This window comes from Mycetomoellerius zeteki, unplaced genomic scaffold (genome assembly GCF_001594055.1).
Source record: "Mycetomoellerius zeteki isolate Tzet28-1 unplaced genomic scaffold, Tzet1.0 scaffold49, whole genome shotgun sequence".
NCBI classification, from domain to species: domain Eukaryota; kingdom Metazoa; phylum Arthropoda; class Insecta; order Hymenoptera; family Formicidae; genus Mycetomoellerius; species Mycetomoellerius zeteki.
Window position 1 is genome coordinate 950,721 of NW_017257489.1, and position 20,496 is coordinate 971,216.

The 20,496-nt window shown below is 31.5% G+C and overlaps 3 protein-coding genes across 6 annotated transcripts; 2 read left to right on the forward strand and 1 right to left on the reverse strand.

Moving 5' to 3' along the window:
- The first annotated feature begins 1,885 nt into the window (after positions 1-1,885).
- On the forward strand, positions 1,886-8,962 carry LOC108727424 (E3 ubiquitin-protein ligase LRSAM1). Its single transcript, XM_018455545.1, has 13 exons — positions 1,886-2,163; positions 2,602-2,844; positions 3,261-3,674; positions 5,538-5,567; positions 6,171-6,272; positions 6,331-6,427; positions 6,487-6,648; positions 6,718-6,817; positions 7,136-7,379; positions 7,657-7,782; positions 7,940-8,134; positions 8,320-8,517; positions 8,605-8,962. The coding sequence occupies exons 1-13, from the start codon at positions 2,095-2,097 to the stop codon at positions 8,728-8,730; spliced, it is 2,106 nt and encodes a 701-aa protein (XP_018311047.1). The 5' UTR covers positions 1,886-2,094; the 3' UTR covers positions 8,731-8,962.
- Positions 8,963-10,457: 1,495 nt separating this feature from the next.
- Chrac-14 (DNA polymerase epsilon subunit 3 Chrac-14) lies at positions 10,458-20,402 on the reverse strand. Of its 4 annotated transcripts, XM_018455542.1 has the most exons (3): positions 13,909-14,037; positions 13,625-13,796; positions 10,458-10,853 (listed from the first exon to the last, which is right to left on the reverse strand). In XM_018455542.1, exon 3 carries the CDS (start codon positions 10,851-10,853, stop codon positions 10,458-10,460), a length of 396 nt encoding a protein of 131 aa, XP_018311044.1. In that variant the 5' UTR covers positions 13,625-13,796; positions 13,909-14,037. The 4 variants fall into 4 exon arrangements, with proteins under 4 accessions (XP_018311044.1, XP_018311043.1, XP_018311046.1 ...); XM_018455541.1 differs by lacking the exons at positions 13,625-13,796; positions 13,909-14,037 and adding an exon at positions 20,217-20,402; XM_018455544.1 differs by lacking the exon at positions 13,625-13,796 and having other exon boundaries at positions 13,909-13,938.
- On the forward strand, positions 14,115-17,566 carry LOC108727420 (gamma-soluble NSF attachment protein). Its single transcript, XM_018455538.1, has 8 exons — positions 14,115-14,384; positions 15,176-15,243; positions 15,417-15,501; positions 15,763-15,780; positions 15,858-16,065; positions 16,303-16,551; positions 16,735-16,986; positions 17,203-17,566. The coding sequence occupies exons 1-8, from the start codon at positions 14,335-14,337 to the stop codon at positions 17,320-17,322; spliced, it is 1,050 nt and encodes a 349-aa protein (XP_018311040.1). The 5' UTR covers positions 14,115-14,334; the 3' UTR covers positions 17,323-17,566.
- Positions 20,403-20,496: the final 94 nt, after the last annotated feature.

Consider the following 20,496-nt stretch of genomic DNA (forward strand, 5'->3'; position numbering starts at 1 on the left):
GGGAAATGGATGCGCACAAATATTAATTCATATACAGTAGTTCATAATAATAAGTGAGTATGTGTTAGTATAATAAGTTGGATATTTAAATAAAGCCGGCGGCACACGATGCTTGTTTTCCTGCTGGATTGCTAGCTGGATTAGAATCTTGCCACCGTATTGGCTACGATGCTGACAATACCAGCATCGCTAATACGGTGGCAAGAATCTAATTCAGCTAACAATCCAGCAGGAAAACAAGCATCGTGCGTCGCCGGCTTAAGTTAGTATAGTCGCTTATGCAACACTGACGTTATCAAAATAACCGATGCTTACCAGCCAAAGCGAATTTAAGTTTCCTACTACTTCCGTTTCTCTTCCTTCGCCTCCCCACGTGTCTTTTCGTTCTCTTCTAAGACACAAAGACAATTGCGAAGTCTGTCCGTAGAATTGCTGTCCTTCGAATCGTGACACGTTATTGCGAATTTAAAAACTAAATAGCAGCGGAAGGGAAGCGCGAATCATCAAAATCCGTGAAATCAAAGTCGTGAAGTTAGTGCGAAAATTGGGATGAGATCGATAGGCAATTAATCGAGGAGCAAGAAAAAGAAAGGGTTGACCTAAAATCTCGTGAAAATAATCTTTTTTTTTTCGGAAATAAACCCTATAAATGAGGCAACCTTAAGATCATTCACGAATGAACAACGTCTGGAGATAAAAATAATCTTAAGATGAAAATAATCTTGGTGGAATAAGCGATCTTCATTAAAACTATCTTAAGCGTCGCCTTGGATTATGAATACCGTCTTTTGTATTCGAACTCTTTTGTGTTCTTCCTTTTCTCTCTTTAAAATCTAATTATATATCCATTTTATCTCAAGTGAAAAAAATATAACATCTTCTATGTGTTATATACTACATGTATTTATAACAAACTATTCTAATTAATTATTAAAACAAAATAGTATGATTAATTATTATTCGTTTACATTAAAACATACAAGTAGATTGGAGAGAGAAAGAAGAAAGATGAAAGTAAGAAATTTAATTGTAACCCAGTATAAAACGAGAATGGATTAAAATGGATTGAAATTTTTTTCTATCCGAATGCATATTTTAAATAGCGAATACTATTTTTTGGATTTAATTGGATTCAATTAGATTCAATTGGATGCAATTGGATTGAAAAACTGTATTTCCTACTCAAAATTTTGAATTGAACAGTATTCACAATGCACAGAAAAAGCTGATATTATTTTTAGATTGAAAGGCATAAAGATATGCTCCAAGTAATTCCTATAAATGAATAGAAATGCATTCAGGATTGAAAAGCATTCATTTTAACAATAATAAGATTGAAAGACCGCTAATGTTAAACATAATAATTTTAAATTAAGAAGCGCCATAACGGTCAGAACGTTAAGATGTTGAACTATTGTAAATTCATTTAAATGAATTAATTTCAGAAATGATAATTGCGTGCCGATATGGTTGTCGAACTTTCAACGCAATCAAATCTGAAAATATTAATAATCCCCCCAAATTCCCCAACTTAAAAACTGTAATAAAACTTATTGCGAAAAATAATGCCTCGGCCGGGAGTCGAACCCGGATCTCTTGCATTCCGTGCGAGCGTCCTAAGCCTTTAGACTACGGAGACATTCATTTTAACGTTCGTGAATCCATATTTCTGAAAATCTGAATCCGTTTCAATCCATTCTCGTTTGCTGAGAAGGAACAAATTTATAATTTTCACACGTGACCCATTCTGAATGACGTAATACTTCGGAAAAAGTACATTTAATTTATAAAATAACATTTTTCAGATACTTTCAAAACAATCAGTATAACATACCAAGTATTCCCGCTGAAGTTCGCTTACTTTAGGAATACCCTATGGCTTCAGGTACCCAGATGAAGAGGGAAAAGGGGAGAGAACAATGATAACAGGTGCAAAAGGTGCACTTTAAAAGAACGGACAGCTGATTCTAACTGATGATTGTCAGCTCGAACCTCATCGAGGAAGGTTCTCGGCGCTATCGCTGTTTATCACATGGCTGTGGGAGATGAGATCCTTGTTCATTTCCTTGTCATGACAACGGATGTCGAACAAGGATGTCGAGAAAACACGGGAGCACGACTAAAGTCGATTATAAGGCGCGGCTCGAGTACAAACTGTATCTGGTATGTATTCCACGAATTAAGGTTATGATTCGTGGCTCAAGTTAAATCATAATAATTAATTAATTAGTTAGTGTCAGTACTACATCTGGATCCGTATCTTTTTCAATAAATAAATTATGTATATACAGATGATAAAATAAAATAGACAAATCTATAAATTATAGGTTTATGTAGATTGAGGTTAGAATGACGAAAAGATTTCGAACTGTTGATTATAATTAATAACTAATCACTAATTATATATAATTACTTATAATTAATTAAAATTATTTAAATTAATTATTCCTAATATATTATTAATTACATCAAATAATGCCAGTTACTTTATAGTTGCCTTTGTATAAGTTAATAATATTAAATATGTAATTAAATACAATAGATAATAAATTGGCAATTTAATATATTCTGTGCGTTTGCAATTATTGTTTATTACGACAGGCCAGGGAAAATCCGGAGCCAGTGTTCGATGTATCGGAATGTGCCTTGAAGAACGTGCCATCGGGCATCTATTCACTTTGCAAAGTGTTCCGAAAAAAGATCTTGCTAATGTATGATAATAAACTGAGCTCACTCTCGGGTGGAGGTGCCTTATGTGACTTGTCGTTGTTGACTGTCTTAGACATTCATGGAAACGAGTTTACCACATTACCTTCTGATATTAAGCATCTCTCATCCCTTAAGGTTGGTTTATCCAATTGATCAGAAAATGATTTATTTATTTTCCCTATGATTATTATAGAAGATAAAATATATAAAGATGCAGATAGAAAACTATAGAATTTTTCTAGCAGTATGAAATGTATTATTAGACACAAGAAATAAAATATGAAGTTTTTTTAAGGAAGAAAAGCTAATTATGAATCAATTATTTAAACACTGAAATAATATTAGCTATTAAAAGACTATCATTTCTTTATAGTTCTTTTTAAAATAATATTCCACACTCTTCTCTCTCTCTTTCTCTCCCTCCCTCTCTCTCTTTCTCTGTTTCTTCCTTTAGCGTATAAATAATTTTTGTTAAAGTCATATGTATATTACAACTTTTACCAGATATAGTATCGACAATATTAAAATATTATGGTTTCTGTTTTCTTCAGGAGCTTCATTTGCAAGACAACAACATTCGCAAACTGCCCAACGAAATAGTGTACTTGAATAAGTTAACAATTTTGAATCTCTCGAGGAATAACCTGAAGCAGCTGCCTGATGGCATCGGACAGCTGCAGCAGTTGAACATTCTCAATATTAGCCACAACAAATTGTTGTATAACCTGCCCAAATCTCTAGGCTATGCTCAACAACTGACGAGCCTAAATATTGATGGATTAAATCTGTCGTACCCACCTCAGGATATTTTAGATGGTGGCACGATAGTGATCATCGCATTTTTGGCAAATGAGAGCGGCGTCGATTACTCGCCAGAGAATTCGGTATCAGAGATTGACATTTCAAGAGATATGAACTTGGACGACATGCAGACGGTATACCATAATAAGAGTAACGACGTGCAGGTATTATAATGTAGTGTATGAACATAATACTCATGAATTTTTGTTATATATAAAATTTTTTTAGCTACATTATATCGTTAAATATATGTTGTCAAGTTGATAAAAAATCACGAAAGATTATTTAAATATCTATTATATAAAAAATATGTGTTCCAAATTTAAATTCAAAACTTCAGGAGCGTGTAGAGAATCGAGATAAACTAAGAAAAAAGTCCTTTTAGAGATATGTTTCGTTTTGGAGAAAATCGCAAAAAAAAGGACAAAACGTAATTTTCATTTTTGTACTTATTTATTACTTATGCATTCACATTATTTATTTATTCACATTGCCATTTGCTTAATGTAGATACAGATAGAACAGGAGTAATTCCCTCGATAATTTCTGATGAGTAAATGATGAATTGATAGGAAAAAAACAGAAATAAATAATGTGAACAAAATTTTCACCAGAAAACGGAATATCATTGTTGTCGTGTACGATTTCAGTGACGATAATACTTAAGAGTGCGAGAAGCAACTATATATATATCTTTTTTTGTGATTTTCTCCAAAACGAAGCAAAAACGAGCATAACTCTAAAGGACTTTTTCCCAGTTATATGGGATGGAGTAGTAACTTTGTCCACCTACAATATTTCCACTATTTTTAAAGATATGAAATAATTTATTTATTGAAGTTTCATAACATCAAGAGAAGTACAATATGCTACTAATAATTTTTCTATGTAGAGGCGCTTCGGAGATTTCAAGGTCACCTCTATTTTTTTTAAATGGAATTATATGATTTTTTTACGTAATATAATTCCTCTAGTTATTCTGTATATCTTATATAAGCGTTTTCCTTTGGCTGCACTAGTGCAACACTCAGACAGTGTAGCGTGCGTGTTTCTATGGCTGGTGATAGGCAAACATTCGGTGTATCATGTTTCTATGGCTACGGTGTAGTGCAAGTTTTATGCACGAAGTGGGATTTTCCTATACCGTCCCAAAGGGACGATGCATGGCTATATCCAGTGCATCCCAAGGGAATACGCTATAAAAGTATCAACAAATCAATAGTTTACGAGATCTTTTATCCTGGTGGCACGTGTTGGCATAGTGTTAAATATTTCGTAAAATATTAATTTTTTTATAATCGTACCTTAATATTTTAGGAACAAAATAATGATCAATTGATAAAAAAAACATGGTTACTTATTTATAAAAATATCTATTTTGTTTACATATTTTTTTGAAACAACTATGTGCTTTCTTTACACCAATTCATTTCATTATTCTGTTTATAAAAGTTTATTAAAGTACGATTATAAAAAAATTGATAGTTTACAAAATATTTAACATTTTACGTTAAGAATAAAGTATAAAATATCTCGTAAACTATTGGTTTTTTTTATGTCTCTACCTTATGACTTTATATGCAGAATAATTAGAAGTATCATACTACGTAAAAAAAATAATAAAATTTCATTTAAAAAAATGAAGGTAATCTCGAAATTTCCAAAGCGTCATCTATAGAAAAATTATTAGTAGCATATTTTATCTCTCTTGATGCTATGCAACTTCAGTAAATAAATTATTCCATATCTCTAAAAATAGCAAAGATATTCTACGGTAGATGGACGGAGTTACTGCTCCGATCTGTACATACGCGCGCGCGCGTGCGCATACACATATGTATGTGTATGTACATCCCTTTCCGACAATATATGAGCTATAAAAATTTTTATATGCTTACATATATTCTCTTTTTAGTATATTTTTACATTGAAAAATTTTACAGAACAGAAACTGATCAATTTTTGCAAGTATCTACGATTCAAGCACAGTGTTCACGCATATTCATAGTTTTTTTTTTCTCTTTTAGGCAGCATTACAGAAGCTAAACAAAATGAAGGCATGTTGGACGCTTCTTTGAGTTTCGTATGCTTCCCACTTGTCATCCATTTAATTATTACTTAATAATAAGTTGATTTGAAAGGTGCTTAGTGCAATAACACAATCCAACTTATAAATAGTAAATAAGTAAACAAAATTTTTGAATAGAAAGAAATCCATAGCCTAATTTTTTATAATATGAATAAAATTACATTTTGTTCTTTTATTTTAATTTTTTGGATCATTATTGCACCAGCGCCTCACTTATGTTAAGTAATAATTCCGCTACTAAAGTGCCGATTTCTTATTCCATTCATATTTTTGTTATTTTTATTTTAGATTTATTTTTTGAGGATTTTTTCGATTATTAATATATAACATTGTTTTCCTTCTATTATTTGTTCATCTAATTTATCTGTTATAATGTCTTACGCAGACATAAAAAAATCTATTGTAAATTTATAAATCTGTGAGAATTTTAATAAATTAATAAAAAAAATCGTTTGCTAATAACAGATTAATTAAAAAATTTTGTTTTTATTTGTGTAAGAGTGATATTAAATTTTTTATCAGTCTATTACATAATATGTTGATGCCATGAAGTAAAATTCGCTTTTGACAGGAACATCGGCAAAATGCCTTGTTGGAAGTGGAGAAAAACATAAAGCAACAACAGGAGTATGAGATAGAGATGCAATCCATGCTCAAGGCTCATAGGAAGAAGGTGAATTAAGTGCACACAAAATCTGTAAACATCTTAAATATGAAAGTTGCGTTTTTAGCTCTTAGAAGACGTAGCGTTGCAGCAGATACAATTGGAGCAAGAACTCGAAAAAGTTCAGCAATCCTTTTCAATCTTTAACAAATTCTATACACAATGTACTAATTTAGCAAACATGAAAAAATTAATATAAATATATAAATTAACTTTTCTTTAGCGGAGAAAGAAGCTGATAACGTAATTACAGAATTTTTGAGAAACAGCGAGGAAGAAAGACAAAGTCAGACCGAGTTAGTAGAGCGGGAGAAGCAAGAAGAAATGCAATTATTAAGCTCCTGCCATTCAGAACAATTCCTACTACGTACGAAAGACACTCTTTGTAAGTATCCAACATAAAGATTACCCAAAATCACGATTGTTCGCGCATGAGTATAAACTCGTTTTGCAGTTGCAATGGAGAAATTGTTGGAGGAGGAAATGTGCAGAACAAGAAAATGGGAAGAACATACCAAATATAGAGACTGCACCGTACAATCCTTGCTTACCTTGTCAGTAACAAATTTTTTTTCTTTACATTTTCTTTCCGTACGAGTCAGTCTATAAAAGACATACAAAGATATGTTAAATATATTATTTCATTGCAATGAGTAATCAAATTTTTTTCGTCAATTCGATGGATAATAAATCTATGAGAAATTATTTTTAGATTGAGTCTCTAAAAAGAATTTGCATAAACTGGTTAATAAACTTTAATTATATTTTAAATAACAGTTATGAAGGAACAGCTTATATTATGTAATATAATAACTATCGTCATTATATAAAAAGAATAAATTAAGAAGAATAAAATAAAAATTCGAATTAAGGGAAGTGAGGAACAACGACCACTTGGCACAGATAGTGCATGATCAGGAGAAAAGCAGGCAAGACCTTATTGACAGGTTACGACGAGATGAAGTCTTACAGAAAGCAGCAGTTGCCGCGTTGTTGGAACGGAGCGATGCGCGTTCCTGGAGTATTATTCAACAAATGAATCTCGTGCAATCGCAATTGGCTGCGCTCACTAATATCGAACTCGAGAAGCGAAAGTTGGAGATCACTCAGCAGCTTGTAAGTGTGCTCAATCTTATCGTGTGCATTAAATAAGAATTAAAAAAAATATCTTTGCTATCATAACTTATAATTATATAAGTCATAATATAATAATTATATGATTACTAGATTTTTTAATTTTGTCAAGTTAAATATTTAGAGTTATCAATTTCTTAAATTTTAGATATAATAAAATCCTTAAATATAATAAAATATATTTTTATATGTACAATATTATATGTATATATGTATATAAAATTAAATTTATATATATAATTTATATACATATTTTTAGAATGAGATCGCTGATAAACGCGTGGCTCTAACAGATATTCTGGTCGACTTATTAGAGCAGCAAATGAATAGGAGAGCTCAACTATTGGAGACGATCAACACAATTGAGCAACAGCGAGGCATCTCTGTAATTATATTTCACTTTTCACTCTTGAATTTCTTATTTAATGTTCTATTTCTTTTTTGTAAAATTAATAAGTATTAATGAACTTTAATGTAGTTTAAAAGATAAAACAAAAATGATAAAATAAGAAAGCAATAAAATTATTAAAAACTATTGACAGAACGTGAGACGTGACAGTTTGTTTTGGTTGATGCAATATCAATCTTTGATGGAAGCTCGGCCACAAGGACTATTGGAGATGTTAGAACCTATGCTGGTTCGACATGTGGCGATAGCAGGAGCTTTGCACTGCCTTCCATTCTTAGCCACTTTACCATCTTTGTTACCAGATATTAGTGACGAACAATTAAAGAATGCAAGTATCTTCATTGTTAAATTTTTAAAACTTCGCTTTAAAATATTATAAATTTTAGTATTTTTGTAGTGTTAAATAAATTTGTGATACCTACATAATCAGATTTTATATCTATTTGTAATAAATAGTAAATAAACTTTTAATTATTAAAACTATCTGTTATTTATATCGTTTTTGTTTTGCAGATTGGCATAAATTGCGAGAGTGATCGCGTTGCCATAATGCTGGCGGTCGAAAATTACCTATCAGAAGTTAAATTGAGTGACTCTAGATCGCCCGTAACAGCTTCTGCGCCTCTTGAAGAGGCATCGACCAGCGATCAAGACTACAATTCTGTTCAGAATGTTAACATAATCGAATGCGTAATCTGCTTCGATTTGCAAGTAAATGTTTTGTATATATAAAATTTCAATGCGCGATATTGCAGAATTTATTTCGTTATTATAATCATATATTGTCTTTTTTTGCAGTGCGAGGTGATTTTTTTACCTTGTGGACACTTCTGCTGTTGCTCTATTTGTGCGGAAAAAATTTCTGCAGAATGTCCAATGTGCAGAAGTTTAATAGAACGTAAAGTTCGAGTTGTACAGCCTTAAATTTATAAAACTCGGTTTTATTCAGCTTATTCGCGAATAATGTCAACTTGATGCTTCTTAAAAGTATCAAAATGCGCTATTCTTCCTGATCTGTGATTATGCACGTCAACAAACTGTTCCCATAGTAGTGGAAAGTATAACCACGCACAAGTTATATTTACCACTAATATAAAGCTCATAAGTATCAGTATATGGAAAATATACTATTATACACCTGTGTGGGTGTGTGTGTGTCTGTTCGCATGTGTGTGTACATCCATTTCAAAATAATGAGAAGTGGTTTTTAATAAAAATATTTAAAACACAAAAGTTATAATTGATTTATCATTATTTGTCTTCACATAGTTTTTATTTGAAGCGTTTTTAATAAAAACCACTTCTCATCTTAAAATAGGTGTATGAGTAATCTCAGATACCCCGTATATTGTGACTTGCAAAATTGTTCAAATGATCAATTTCATAAGCAACTAGTTTTTTTACCACAAAATGTAAAGTGTTTTCCACTGGAAATTGATATTGATATAACAAAATTAGAACAGCATTTTACACGATATTATCTATACTTTATAGATCTTGTTACATGCACTTAGATTGATAATTTGAATGGTAGATCAGATGATAAATCAATTCTTTCCAGAAAAATATTAAATTACTTAAAATTTTCGTTTGCGTTGTTCTTTTTTTTTAGTCAGAAAATATCAAAAGAAAAAAGACAAATATTATCAATTTAATACATCAAAAGACACAATTTAAGAAATATAATATATAGAAAATATTTATTGCGTGAATTTCTATGCTTTATCATTATGTCATGTAAACACTATACTACACATTATATTACATTTTACACTGATTTTACAGAAATCATGTGTTCATATTGGAATGTAGATAAGAGCACAAATTTACATGTTAAAATTATTTTAATCATACATAATTTTATATATACTTATATATAATATATATAAAATATGCTAAACAATTGGCTTTAGATAGATTTCAGTATTAATTGAAGATACCACCAAAGCGAAATTAAAAAGGTGTGAAATGTTCAAAGGAAGCACAGAAAAAAATGGATATATTTTATATCCTTAATACCTATACAAAATATAATTATTCTATTGTAATTAGATTAATTACATACACATCTTCATAAATTACAGAATATATTAGAATATACAAGCACACCTGAGAGAAAGAGAAAGATATAAAATTTGTTGGTAGTTAAGCCGAGAAGTCAGTGCGAAAAAATCAGTGCAAGCTTTTATAAAAAATAATTTTTACAATGAAATTTTGATAAACAATCGATTCTAAGAATTAGCACAATTCGGGTGTTACTTTTTGTCTAAATGTTAGTGTTATTTGATCGTGAAAAAAATCCCCTTGTAAAATAATATAATAAAATTCTCATTTATGCAAATCGATCTTCTCACCATCGCAAACTTTTAAATAACTAATTTTCTTTTTTGCACAAAAAACAGCACATCGTTTATAACATTATAATGTTTTAAAATTATTAAGTAATGAATATTATTAAAAAATGTTTTATGTGTAATCTGCTATTATTACATGAACGTAATTAAAATAAATATTAAGCTTTCATTTAACTAGTTTTAGAGTTCATGTTGTTATTATTGTTCACTTGAGCATTTAATTTGTATTATAAATATCTTAAATTATCATATATTTTTAAAATTTTAAGAATAATACATATATGACAAATTCACGTCTTAGAAAATTTCAATAATTTCTCTTCCTGCTTCTTCATCTTCACCATTTACATCATCATCATCTTTCTTTTGTTGCTTTTTCTTCGACGTCGCATCCTTCTTTTCTTTCTGAATCTTTTTAAAATTCTCAAGAGATTCCTGCAATGGCTCAACAAACTGATCAAACTCGACATCTATCATCGCTTGTATCACGTCTGGGCCACTGATAGTCTTGCGGTTACTTCTCTTGGCTACTATATTAGCAGCCGATGTGAGATACAGTATGAAAATGGATGCTGCCTTTGCCACCGCTGTTCTGGCATCTTTTCCAACTGTCACTCCATCTGGTAAAGCTTCCTTGATGATTCTGGTCACAACCGCATTGGGCAGATTCAGATCTTCTAATCGCTCGGCCATCTAATTATTGTTTATACTTTTTCAATTCTTATAAATAAAGAATAATATAAAATATCATAATCTTATAATTATAATATTTATGATATAATTGTCAAAATAGAATTAACATGTATATAGCATTTATAGTATATAAATATATGATATTGTTCCCTTACTTTAAAAGACACAACTAAAAAATGTTACTTTCAAGTTATTATCATGAATGAATTAGAAATTGAATTAAAAAATGAATTAAAAATTACTCTATCAATCATCAAAAACAAACAAATTTAATTTTACAATTTATCCGCAAAATAAGGTTTTCAAAGAAATCATAATATAAATACCTTCATAATATAAATCCTAGTAGAAATCATAATATAAATACTTTCTACAAATATATTTTTGAGTCAATAAAATATAAATGCCATTAAGAGCCGACACTGGATATTTATGTGTAGTTAATTTATTCATACGACAATAATAAAAATGTATACGTTTCGACCTACGATTCGGATTCTCTTCAGTACATAATAATTATTGCAATCAAAACCTCAATTTACGCATAATACATAATAAACTTAGTCAATCTGAACTATTGGTCTGCACTGATAAATTAAATGAAATTCGTAGTCAAATTTTTGCGATCAAAAGTTTAACGATGAGTCTTGTTTTTACGAAGCACGTCATCTTGTATATACTTTTATATAAATATGTCATCAAATTGCCGAGTTTATAAAATAACTAACAATATTATATTAATAATTAAATGAACAAAAAAGAAACATAAAAAAAGAACTTACATGAAGTTTTCTTGAATCATTTTCGAAATACTGCCAGCTCGCATGATATAGATTAAATGAAAGTTAATCGCGTAAGACGTCTATTGACAAAGTCAAAGACAGAGGAGAGAAGGAAGTCTCAAGTCATAAAGGTGATCTGATATATGATAATACTGATCATAAAGATGATCTGAATAAAGATAATACTGATCAATAATATTGAATCAATAATATTGAATCAGTAATATTAAATCAGTAATACTGACAGTAGATATGCATCAATATTTTCAGTATTTATACGATCAGTATTATTGACAATATATTTCATTTTAGGAAATAGGAAATAAAGGCCCATAACGATCTTTTTAATAGATGTCTATTAAACATTAAAATTTAATTGTGATATTATTTCGGTAGTTTAACTGCGTTTTTAAGTCCTATTTTCGGCGTGCAGTTTAAATAACTACAAATATGATATATATGCATGTATGTAGTACATATATAGTATTATATACATATACACATTCACATTAAATTATTTAAGCATTAAAGATCCAGCTTCAACTGTTATGGGCCTTTATTTCCTATTTCTTATTGGTTGAGTTTTCACATGTACTTATGGTCCAAGATTCTTGTTTAATTCAGTAGTTTAGTTTTACGTATATTATCTATTGCACATTGACATATACTGTGATATGAATCCTAATAAAACAATACTGATGTGCGAGAATCAAAATCTAGATCACTGTCAGCGTCTTTACATCGATCCATCAATATTAATCACACACAATCAATAAAGTAATAATGAGCGAGTTCAAAACGGCAAAACGGTTAGGCATGCTTACCGAGCGATTGAATATGATTAGTTGGATCTATAAGTAACAACCAATTATGGTCATTTGCTCGGCGAGCAGGCTAGCTGCTTTGTCAACTTGAACGCGCCCAATGGTTGTGTTCAGCAGAAAAAGCAGCTTTGCAACTATTGTAAAATCTTTGAATATAATTTGTTTATACATTTAGATCCAGTGAGGAAAGGGCAAGACCAATTATATTAAAAAATTTTACAACAGTTGCAAAGCTGCTTTTTCTGTTGAATGCAGCTATTGTCAGTATTCGTTAATATTGACAATATTATTGACCGTGCAGGATTACCTTAATACATAAATTACAATATAATGGGTCTACGGCCGGTATTCAAAGTGGCACTTGATTGAACACGAATCATTCACAACAATTGACTAGAAAGCCTGTAGGCAATTGGCCCCTGTGACTGATGGTGTCCAATTGAGAGCCTCCTATCTACAAATTGTGAATCAAAACATATACATTTTTATTGTCATATAAATAAATTAACTTAAACACAAATATTCAGTAATAGCTCTTAATAGCATTCATAATTTGATTTATTTCATCAGAAACTATAGTTGTTTCATATTGCTTAATATTTTTGAGTCATTTTTATAAATAAAAAGAAGTCTTGTACTTAAAACATCTAGAATCAATACAATGTGGTAATCAAAAGTTTGAAAAATAAAAATATTTTATTTTAAATCAGGTCTCTTTTTTTATGAATTATTCAGTATTTGTTATAATTTTGTAGATTATTAAAATTATTACAATTCAAAAAGGATGTTTTTTAAAGGTTGTAATATGAAAATGAGATGTGATCATTATTGATATATGAGTCTCTTATTATCGATATGAGAATTCTTAAGAATTTCTAATATTTTTTTTTTGTCAATATTATTTGATTAATCAATTTTCTATTCATTGAAAAATAGTTTTTTATCTTTTCTGAAAGATTCAATTTTTTGAATCGTGTCACTTTTAAAGTAGAATATGTATATATTCATATACATAAAATATCTTTTATAAATAAGAGTAACATTTGATAATTTTTTAGGTTATCTTTAGTAAGCAGTTTGTTGAAGCGCATAAATTACAAAGACCAGATTCTAAAAAAATGTAAGCGAAAATAGCAGAAACAACGAGAAAAACCTCTGTTATTACCTCAATTTGTAAACGTGAGAAAGTTTATCAGAGTTTATCTAAAGCCCACAACGATTTGAGGTTAGGTCTTTCCCGCCAACGATTTCACGGCAATTACAGTTGTAAAAATAAACCTTCTTGTCACGATGAGACTCGACAATGAAGTGAAGACCTCGTAAAATCAGACGAAGATCTGCGAATATATTGGCAAATCACGATAATTACATTTTCACCAATTTTTCACCGAATGCAACTACGCGTTCGAAATTCAAACAAAAATTAACAGGAAACTACAAACAAACTACCGGAACTAAAGATGTCGTGATTCACGGACGAGTGCGGCAAAACAATTCCGTCGAATATATCGGTATTCGTAGCTCGTAGCTAATTGATGAAGAACTGAATGAGAACCAATCACGTTTGACAAGATGTTACACACGATTCAGGACGCAGCAGCGAGGCGGAGTAGAGTAGGTAGGTTAGGCTAGGTTAAGTCAAGTCGCCTTGTCGATAATCGCTTGTGCGCTTCGCAATCTCGAGAATTGTCGAGAACGGTCGGTGTTGATGAACGACAAGTGTAAAGATTAGTCTCAGCGTCTGTATGCGGACACAGTGCCTTGACGAGAGGCGAGCAGCTTTTAGGATTGGAACGCAATTCCGGGCATCGAACTGACATAACTTCATTGTCGTGCTCGACCGCGGAGGAAAACGAAGGCACCATTCGGAGGAAAATGTCAAAGATCGAGGAGGCGAACGAGCACATACGTCAGGCTGAAAAAGCGTAAGCATTCCTCTCGCCCTCAAGATTCTTTTGATTATGAATCGCTCAGATATTATCGGAGTATTCAGAATGTTCCTCGTTAGATTTTGTATTGTTAGACACGATGTGTCAATCTAGCATTAAATGTCAATAAAATGAGCTCACACATGATGACAAACTTTTCAATAATTTCTTTTCCAAGCTTGTAACTGTAAGTTTTCTAAAACCATATACTAAAAAGTACAATATTTGCCTACCTCAATTTTTGTATATATTTTTTTATGTCTAAATTCTGTCCTAAGTTTATTATATTCTTTGTGCATATCATTTTCTTACTTAAAAAATGACACAACTCAAAAAACATGATTTCCGAGTTATTACCATGAATGAGTGAAGTAAACATTACTCTATCAATCATCAAAAGTAAACTAAACTTCATAAAAAATTGTCGAAATTGTCACAATTAAAAAAGGACGATTTTTTTAAAGATTGTGAAACACGAAAACGATTGAATAGCTAATGATTTTCTGATAAATGGAAAAATAGGTTTTTTCTTTTCAGGAAAACTTAATTTTTTAAGTTGTGTTATTTTTGTAGTAAGGAAGCAATATACAGAATGTAAAATTTTGAGCTTTATCAAACATCGTTATTAAATCTAACATTTAGAAGATTAAGGAAGAAAAGAGAGGAGGAGACTGAAATTTACTCTACTTATTTAATTAAGAAAGACAAAATGGACAAATACTTCACACAGAACAGTAATATATATTGTTTATAGGTTTTTATATGGAACAAATCTTTGTTTCTTTCAGCTTGAAACCTACATTTTTGAAATGGCGACCTGATTACGAGGTAGCAGCTGATGAGTACTCACATGCTGGTAAGAAAAATATGAGATTATGATAATAAAATAATTAAACAAAGTGTAAAAATAAAAAAATCAAATATTTTATTGGTGTTTAAAAATTCTACAATATATATAATAAATTAAGAAATTAATCAAGATTTTTGCAAAGACAGTTGAACAATTTAACTGTACTTTTAATTCTTTAGCAACCTGCTTCCGAGTAGCCAAATCATATGCACAGTGTAAAGATTGTTTAGTGAAAGCAGCCGACTGTTACAAACAAACTAAAGCGTATCCTTTGATATAATAATAAAAAACAATTTCTGATTTTTCAGTTTTAAGTGTTGCGTAAAATATATCTTTTTATTAAACTCATCCAAAAATTTATTTATTGTATTCTTTATCATTAATTTAATAACCATTACATTTTCATAAAGATATCTGAAAGACACAAACTTTGTATTATACGAACTTAATTTTTTCCTAAAGTTTCTGCTAAAATTTCACACATCCTTATATATTTTCTTTAATTCTGCAATTATTGTGAAATAGATGGTTCCATGCAGCAAGGTATATATCATGTATATACACAATTTAGATTTTATCACGTAATGTATTATGATATTATAAGAATGCAATGTTTTCAGGTGCATCGAGCAGGCTCTGCTTGTCTGTAAGGAAATGGGGGATTTGTCAGAAGTATCAAAACTAGCTCACAGTGCTTGTGGCCTTTTCCAACAGCATGGCTCTCCTGAATCAGGCGTTACTGCTCTTGACAAGGCAGCCAAGATGTTAGAAGCTACACAGCCCCAACAGGCTTTGGAGCTATTTAGACGCGCGGTTGATATAATCACGGTAAAAATCCTGCCGCTTTATGAATAAAAATAACTATAAATTTATAGAAATATCGATATTATATGAAGAAGGAGAAAGAAGGTTATATGAGATTTAATTATACAGATATATAATTTAAAAGATTTTAGAAATTGTATATATGTATAAGAATTTTGAAAATGTGTTAAAAATTAAATGTTAAGAACAATTGTATAAAAATCCATAGTAAGAAGGCTTGAAAGAAGATATTGTCTGTAGGGCGAGGACAATCCGCGACACGCAGCGGAATACATGAGCAAAGTTGCGAGACTATTAGTGAAGCTACAGATGTATGACGAGGCGGCGGATGCAATACGTCGCGAGATTGGCATGTATCAGGATGTCAAGCTTTGGCAATCGCTTGGAAGGCTTACTGTGGCGTTGGTATTAGTGCAATTGGCGCGAGGTGATCAGGTTGCAGCCGAGAAGGCCTTCAAAGAATGGGGTAACTTCTGCGAGGCCCCTGAAGTACGTGAAAGATATATAATCAATTTTCTTAACATAATAAAAATAAAAAGGAAAATTTAAAATTAAAATTTTCTTAATATACTGTTCAACAAAACGTTTCTTAATTGGAAAGTTGACGATCCATTAATACCGAAATGGAAAAATTTGCCAGTTATGTCAATACGCGATTTATTGGTTCTTCAGGTGCAAACATTGGAGATGCTGCTACAGGCATACGATAACGAAGACGCTGATGCAGCTCGGGCAGCCCTTAACAATCCTTTTATCAAACACATGGACGTGGAGTACGCCAAGCTAGCGCGAGGTTTACCTTTACCACAACAGGAATACGCTATTCCACCTGCTGGAGTAAGAGCCAACGCCGCGGAATCCTATGTTTCTCCTAACGCGTCCAAGGCTGGCGGACAGGCTACCGTCGAAGCTGAAGTTAACCACGTGAGTTTATTATATTTTATTATTATCCACCATTTTATCATTAGGCCTGTTCTTTTTAGCTGAACTTTTGCACCAGGTCATTTTTCTTCCTCTTCTTTCCTCCTAGAGAGAAAAGGAAGATGAACTGGTGCAAAAGTTCAGCCAAAAAGAATAGACTTATGTATATTTGATTATTTCATTAAGCATACAATGACAGTAATTTGTTGATTTTCTTAGGCAAAGAATGAAGTCAATGAATCTAGTCAATCAATCGAGAAGAAACCAGAAGTCGCACCACCGCCAAAACCGACACAAAAGCAGGAGGAAGAGGACGATTATGAGGGAGGCTTATGTTAATCGTCTTTACATGTAAAAAAATTCCTGTATTGCTTATAAACTTTTAATTGTGTAACGCTTGCATGTATATTGAGCGTTTCATCGCATCGAAACACATTGTTCGCTTCAAAAGAATTTGTCTTTCAGCTTAACTTTTAACAGAAATCTAACTGTCAGAATTATTAGAAGGCAATGCGAAAATTTGGAAAGGGATAATGATCCATATCTTTTTTATATTTAAAATTTTCATTCACACAAATATGTCACTTTAATTCATTAGTAATTTTTTTTCTCTATAGAATTCTTGCAAAAGTTTCTTTCCAAGATTTAGAATTTGTTAATTTATTTTATATTAGATTAAATTTTTTATATTTTAATTTTAAAAACCTAAAAATGTTATGTATGGAGAAAATATATTTTTGTCAAAGACTTAGTGTGTCACCAGAAATGGGAAAAATTTAATTATTTTCTTTGATTGTGACAATACATAAAAATATTTCACAAGATCCATTTTCATAAATTACCCAAGTAGCACAACGTCTATAAAGTAAGACAGCGTCTATAAAGTGTTAAGAAAGTACTAAAAAAATACATATTATAAATCAACTTGACTAAGATTCCTTATAAATCAGAAAACCAGGAAAGAACAAGGGCAATAGGAGCCAAGCGCGGGAGACGTTGCGCAAATAACACGACTATCTAGCGTAAAACTTCTTTATTTTACTAAAATGCTTACATGTTTCGGCTCATTTTTGAGCCTTCTTCAGAGACAACATAAACTCACATATATAGAATATAACAAATATTAACTAGTCATGGTGATCTTCCCCACTTCGAGAGTATAAATGCCAGAATTAAATCCAGATAAGAATGCAATGAAGAAAAAAGGAAAGGAATTTTGAAAATCTCGAAATAAAGAAAATGTAAAACTAATGTATCAAAAAATTTTTGAAATTATAATTAATTATTTCGAAAGTTAGGAAGCTCATCCTGATCACAAGACACCGCATCGCAAACATTACTCTTAAAATTCAAAGACCGGTTTTTGATAAGTTGGTCAGTCAGTGTCAGACACAGTGAGTCTCTTTTTGATTTAGTTGGTCTTTATTGAGACAGTAATTAGAAAACTAGCGTTAAAAAATTAATTAAAATCAAGAAAAGAAATTTTGAAAATGATCTAGTCAACGCCCGACAGACTTCTTCCTGTGTACGAGCGACACTGACTGACTAAGCGCGACAACAATTCAACCTTTTATAGCTTATCAATGATCGGGAAATAGGCCTTGGGAAGTTCCTCCATATCCGTTTGCATGTTAAGTCTATGCGTCTGTCTCCTGATGAATATCATTTCCGAGGTCAGTCTCTTCTGGTAGTGTGATTCCTCGTCCAGTATTGCAACATTGTCCCAATCGAACTCATGGCCCTCTTGCAACTGATGCTCCGTTATAACGTTGCGGATAGACGTGTTCCATCGGATATGGTTCTTGTGTTCCGTGATTCTTGTTTTTAGTTGTCTACACATCTGTCCCACATAACTCGCATCACAGTCCTTACAAGAAATCTTTTAAACTACATTTGACCTATTACTACGCGGTAAAGGATCCTTCTGTACCCTAATGAATTCTCGCAATTTGTTAATGCTATAAAACGACACCCTCATATGATCGCTCTTTAATCTATTACTCTTCTCAGTAATGACACGAACGAAAGGAATCGTAAACCACGAAGGTTGCACTACATCCACGGCAGCTATTCTCCCTAACCACATCTTTCCTATTACTTTCCTATTCCTATTACATGATAACGTTCTTCAACTGGTTGCTAATGTTCTCAAATATAAAGTCTAATGGATAATCATTCCCTAACAATACTTTAATTATGAAACCAAAGTACTAGTACAAAGTAAAGTTACTAAAATGAAATTTGGGATTCGAAAGCAGAACTACTCTATCAACTAATCCCGCGACTGTGTCTATTTTTTGGGAAACCGGGTGCTGTGACCAGAAGTTCAAGTATCTACTTGAAAAACGTTGGCTTGTGGTCGACCTCTATCGTCTCTAATCACTGTAATCTAGAAAATTCAATCTATCCCTCTCCCCCCCACTTCTATAGTAAACTGAAACCGTGGATGCTGAGAATTAAAAATATGCGCAACGTCTCCCGTGCTTGACTCCTATTGCCCTTGTTCTTTCCTGGTTTTCTAAAATACATATTAGCGTTTTTTTTAGCTTTGCACACGCTGCTGTGCTACTTGGATAGGTTTGAAATATTTTTCCTTTTTCACAATCATCACAATCGAAGGAAATAAATGTTTAAAAAATTTAGTTTTTTGATGAGACATTCTGTATATAGCGACACCATGAACATATATAGACTAATAAGAGACATCTGCGTTTTACTTTTATATATACGCGCATGTGTATATATTCCTTTAGTAAATCTCTAACATTTCCATATTTTTAATTAATAATTAGCTAACGTTGTATATACTTTAATTGAAAAAAACGAGACATTCCTGAAAACAGAAATATTTAGTTTTCCAGCACCGTTCTAGCGAAATCGTTATACCTAAACTGTTATAATTGTGAGAGTTTAAGAGAAAAAAAAACATAAATATTATATCCCGAAATGTTGCTGTTTTACTTGCAACCTATCTACAAAATGTACCTACAATCCTTAATAAAAAAGTCAGTTCTATGAGAGCCAATTCCATTACATGGAATGTTTAAATAGGTTATGTTTAGTCGTGCACATGTCTTCATCTTATTGCACATTATGCTCTCCATTTTACAGATATAAAATAAATTTAATGAAACTGAAAAAGAGAAAGATGTGGAAAGGAGAAAAACAGACAGACAATTAAAAAAGAAAGGCGCAGTAAAAAAGGCAGATTCATAGCTGTGAGAAATACTCACTGGGAAGCTCGAATTACCGCAATGGTGAGCGGATTTACGCAGGAATCGCCTCAAGACGATAGCGAATTCTTCGTTATTCTTCGTAAAGTTCACAGATTCACGGAAGATCGAACCGCACCAAATCACACTCCGATATAAATATCGAATTCGCAAATTTGACATGAATTTGAAACCAAGTGAAAACGGCGCGCGCGACCATAAACTATATCTAGACTGCGTTCAGAAATATCACCCGAGTACCCCCGTGTATTGGCTGCGTTCAGCAGAACGTTTGTTTTAC

Coding starts and splice junctions, on each gene's coding strand:
- LOC108727424 (XM_018455545.1), top strand. CDS start 2,095: ATGTCGAGAAAACACGGGAGCACGACTAAAGTCGATTATAAGGCGCGG. Junction 6,649..6,717: donor ACGTACGAAAGACACTCTTT/GTAAGTATCCAA, acceptor CTCGTTTTGCAG/TTGCAATGGAGAAATTGTTG. Junction 6,818..7,135: donor GTACAATCCTTGCTTACCTT/GTCAGTAACAAA, acceptor ATTCGAATTAAG/GGAAGTGAGGAACAACGACC.
- LOC108727420 (XM_018455538.1), top strand. CDS start 14,335: ATGTCAAAGATCGAGGAGGCGAACGAGCACATACGTCAGGCTGAAAAA. Junction 14,385..15,175: donor ATACGTCAGGCTGAAAAAGC/GTAAGCATTCCT, acceptor TGTTTCTTTCAG/CTTGAAACCTACATTTTTGA. Junction 16,987..17,202: donor TCGAAGCTGAAGTTAACCAC/GTGAGTTTATTA, acceptor TGATTTTCTTAG/GCAAAGAATGAAGTCAATGA.
- Chrac-14 (XM_018455541.1), bottom strand. CDS start 20,378: ATGTCAAATTTGCGAATTCGATATTTATATCGGAGTGTGATTTGGTGC. Junction 10,854..20,216: donor GCGGTAATTCGAGCTTCCCA/GTGAGTATTTCT, acceptor AACAATAATTAG/ATGGCCGAGCGATTAGAAGA.